We start from the raw sequence: 2,500 nt of genomic DNA on the forward strand, positions 1-2,500 counted from the left end.
TCTTCTTTGGCGTGGATGCCATGTTTTTTTCTGGTCGTGATGTTCAAGCCTGGGAACCATTCTGCAAAAGAGTTCCGAAGGCTACAGTACCTGCAGACCTTCAATAAGAGATCGGCTGCCAACCGCGTTTAAAACTGTTGTTACTGATAATTATCTTTACTATCAAATATTGTGATAAAATATTAAACATGGTTTATAAAACGGTTAAAAAAGGTTTAAAATGCCATGTTTCACTTGACTTAAGTCATTATCAGCATCACACTGATCACATTTGTGTGATGCTGATTATGTAGGTTTTACTACAAGGCACTTGCATCAATGCATTCAGGAACATACCGGTACGTGTAGGTATTCTGCCATAGGCAAGCATCTTATTATAATCCATGGTGGTATTGACACCTCTAGTTTAAGCAGTCATTTCTCTATTCTTAAGAAATGCTAAACTAGGTTTGACTGTCTTCTATATGTATATGAAATGTTTTTCATGAAGGAACTTAAGCCTTCACTCAATACTCAAGAGGACTCCATTCAAGCTAAGCCTTTTACTTGATTGCATTTCTATTGTAAACAGCTTTTTTTTCATGCTTTACGTTTATTATATCTTCAAGTTCATTTTTATTTTCATTGCTTGATAATGACTTAAGTTAAGTCGAAACATTGCATTTTAAACCTTTTAAACCGTTTTTTTAAAACCATGTTTAATATTTTATCGCAATGTTTTATAGCGAAGTTTTTATATATACAAAATCTTGTCTCATTAATTTAACCCTTTCACTTATCTTTATTTCGACTCAAAAATTACAATGTCTTACAAGTAATTTCAGTGCACGTGGACTTTTTTAGTACTGTAAGCTTTCTCTTTAACAGTAACAGTGAACTGAAATGAAAGTACACGGCCGAGGATGGGCAAGTAGCCATATGTTTTGGCTGGTTACCAGCCCTTAATGACAGCCCTGACTTTGTGATGTCAACTGTCTGTGTTCCCAAGACACTGGTGATGTTGAAGTTGGGGAGAAGGGCAATGGGACACTTATTGAAATCCGTGTGTAGCTAGTTACCTGCATATCTGGTTGAACTTTGTGTCGCTGGCTTGAAAGATCCTCTCCCAAATACAAGTACATTGTCGATGCTTAAAGTGCGACACGCCTTAACCGTGGCCACCTAACAAAGTTTTTTTACAAATTGTCTGCCAATCAGGATGTGTGAATTTGATTGACAGTCATGCCTCTTTGCAAAGCTTGCACGGTTGTAAGTTGAACACCGTTGCATGGGTTGTTGAGTTGACGCACATAATTGTATTTATACGTAATCGTCAAATGTGAAAGTTTGTTGGGTGGTCACAGTAGGGCGGGTTGCACTGTAACATTTGATTGGACATTTTGTTACATGTGTCAAAATTCTCATTTACTTGCCAATCTCTAACACAAGGAATTTGTTGTGAGTCAGCAACATTAGTAGGTTACACTGTTGCATTTTAAAAGGAGGACCAAATGCAAGTTGAGAGATCGACTTCTTATTTTTGTTTTTTACTACAACTGTAGACCACTGCAACTACTCAAGTTTTGTTTGACCAAGTTATCAAATATCTTGGATTAACGGAGAAGATCTTCTTTGGTTTGACACAGGAGCAAGGTAATTTGGAACCAGTTACTCAATAAATTAATAATTCATGAACTGTGTTAAGTCACTGTAAAGTGCTTATAATAGTATTGTTTTTGAAAGATATGTCTTGCTCTTTTGCCTGTTACCATGTCATTGATTTGCTTTTTATTTGTGGATCTAAGTGTCATGGTCAGTAGCATAGTCCATGTGCACAAACATACAGAAGCAAACATGAACAAAAAAAACTCTGATACTTTTAGAGCTACAATTCCGAGACTTGGCACACATAAAAAGGACATAATACTCCTGACCACAAGTTTGTGTAATATCATGGATTTTTATTGAATTGTAATTTTTTTACAAATTTAATTTTTCCAAAAATATGCATAATTTAGGGCGTCATGCGTAACATTCCCATGCACAAAATAATCATTATCTTAAAATTTCTTGTGTTTCTTGCGGCAGATAAAACATCAAAATAAATCAAAGGTTTCAGATGTCTGTGTACAAATTTGAAAGACAGACCATGCTCAGAGAAAAACAGCACTTTTTGTTCAAGCGTACAAGCATCACGCTCCATGTTTCCGTCCATGAAATCAAGAAAAAGGTCTTCCCCTAGAGGCATAGAATGCCGTGATAGTAAAAAGCTTGTTACAATGGAATTCCCACCTTCTAAAGAGTCAGTCCTGAGAATTTCGGCGACTTTGTGTATTTCTTTCCTTCGATGGTCAACATTACTACCGAAGGTTTCAAGTAACATTTGATAGATGTGTTCTTAATATCTGAACCAATCAGAAATTTCGTTTCGCTCAGTTACCAAGATAATTATTTTAAAAACCATAGTTTTCGGGCAGGCGGTATTTCACAGCGCCCCTGCCCATTCTCTGTGCGGCATTGG

At 36.4% G+C, this 2,500-nt stretch overlaps 1 protein-coding gene across 4 annotated transcripts in view; it reads left to right on the top strand.

Annotated features, from left to right (window-relative positions):
• Positions 1 to 2,500, top strand: part of LOC138008059 (tyrosine-protein phosphatase non-receptor type 13-like) — a 95,959-nt gene that overhangs the window by 23,783 nt on the left and 69,676 nt on the right. For all 4 annotated transcript variants that reach the window (XM_068855247.1, XM_068855244.1, XM_068855246.1 and 1 more), the window contains exon 16: positions 1,542 to 1,632. In XM_068855247.1, coding sequence (XP_068711348.1) covers positions 1,542 to 1,632 — 91 coding nt within the window. The remainder of the gene's footprint in view (positions 1 to 1,541; positions 1,633 to 2,500) is intronic.

The sequence above is a fragment of the Montipora foliosa genome, chromosome 6, assembly GCF_036669935.1.
Source record: "Montipora foliosa isolate CH-2021 chromosome 6, ASM3666993v2, whole genome shotgun sequence".
Taxonomy (NCBI): domain Eukaryota; kingdom Metazoa; phylum Cnidaria; class Anthozoa; order Scleractinia; family Acroporidae; genus Montipora; species Montipora foliosa.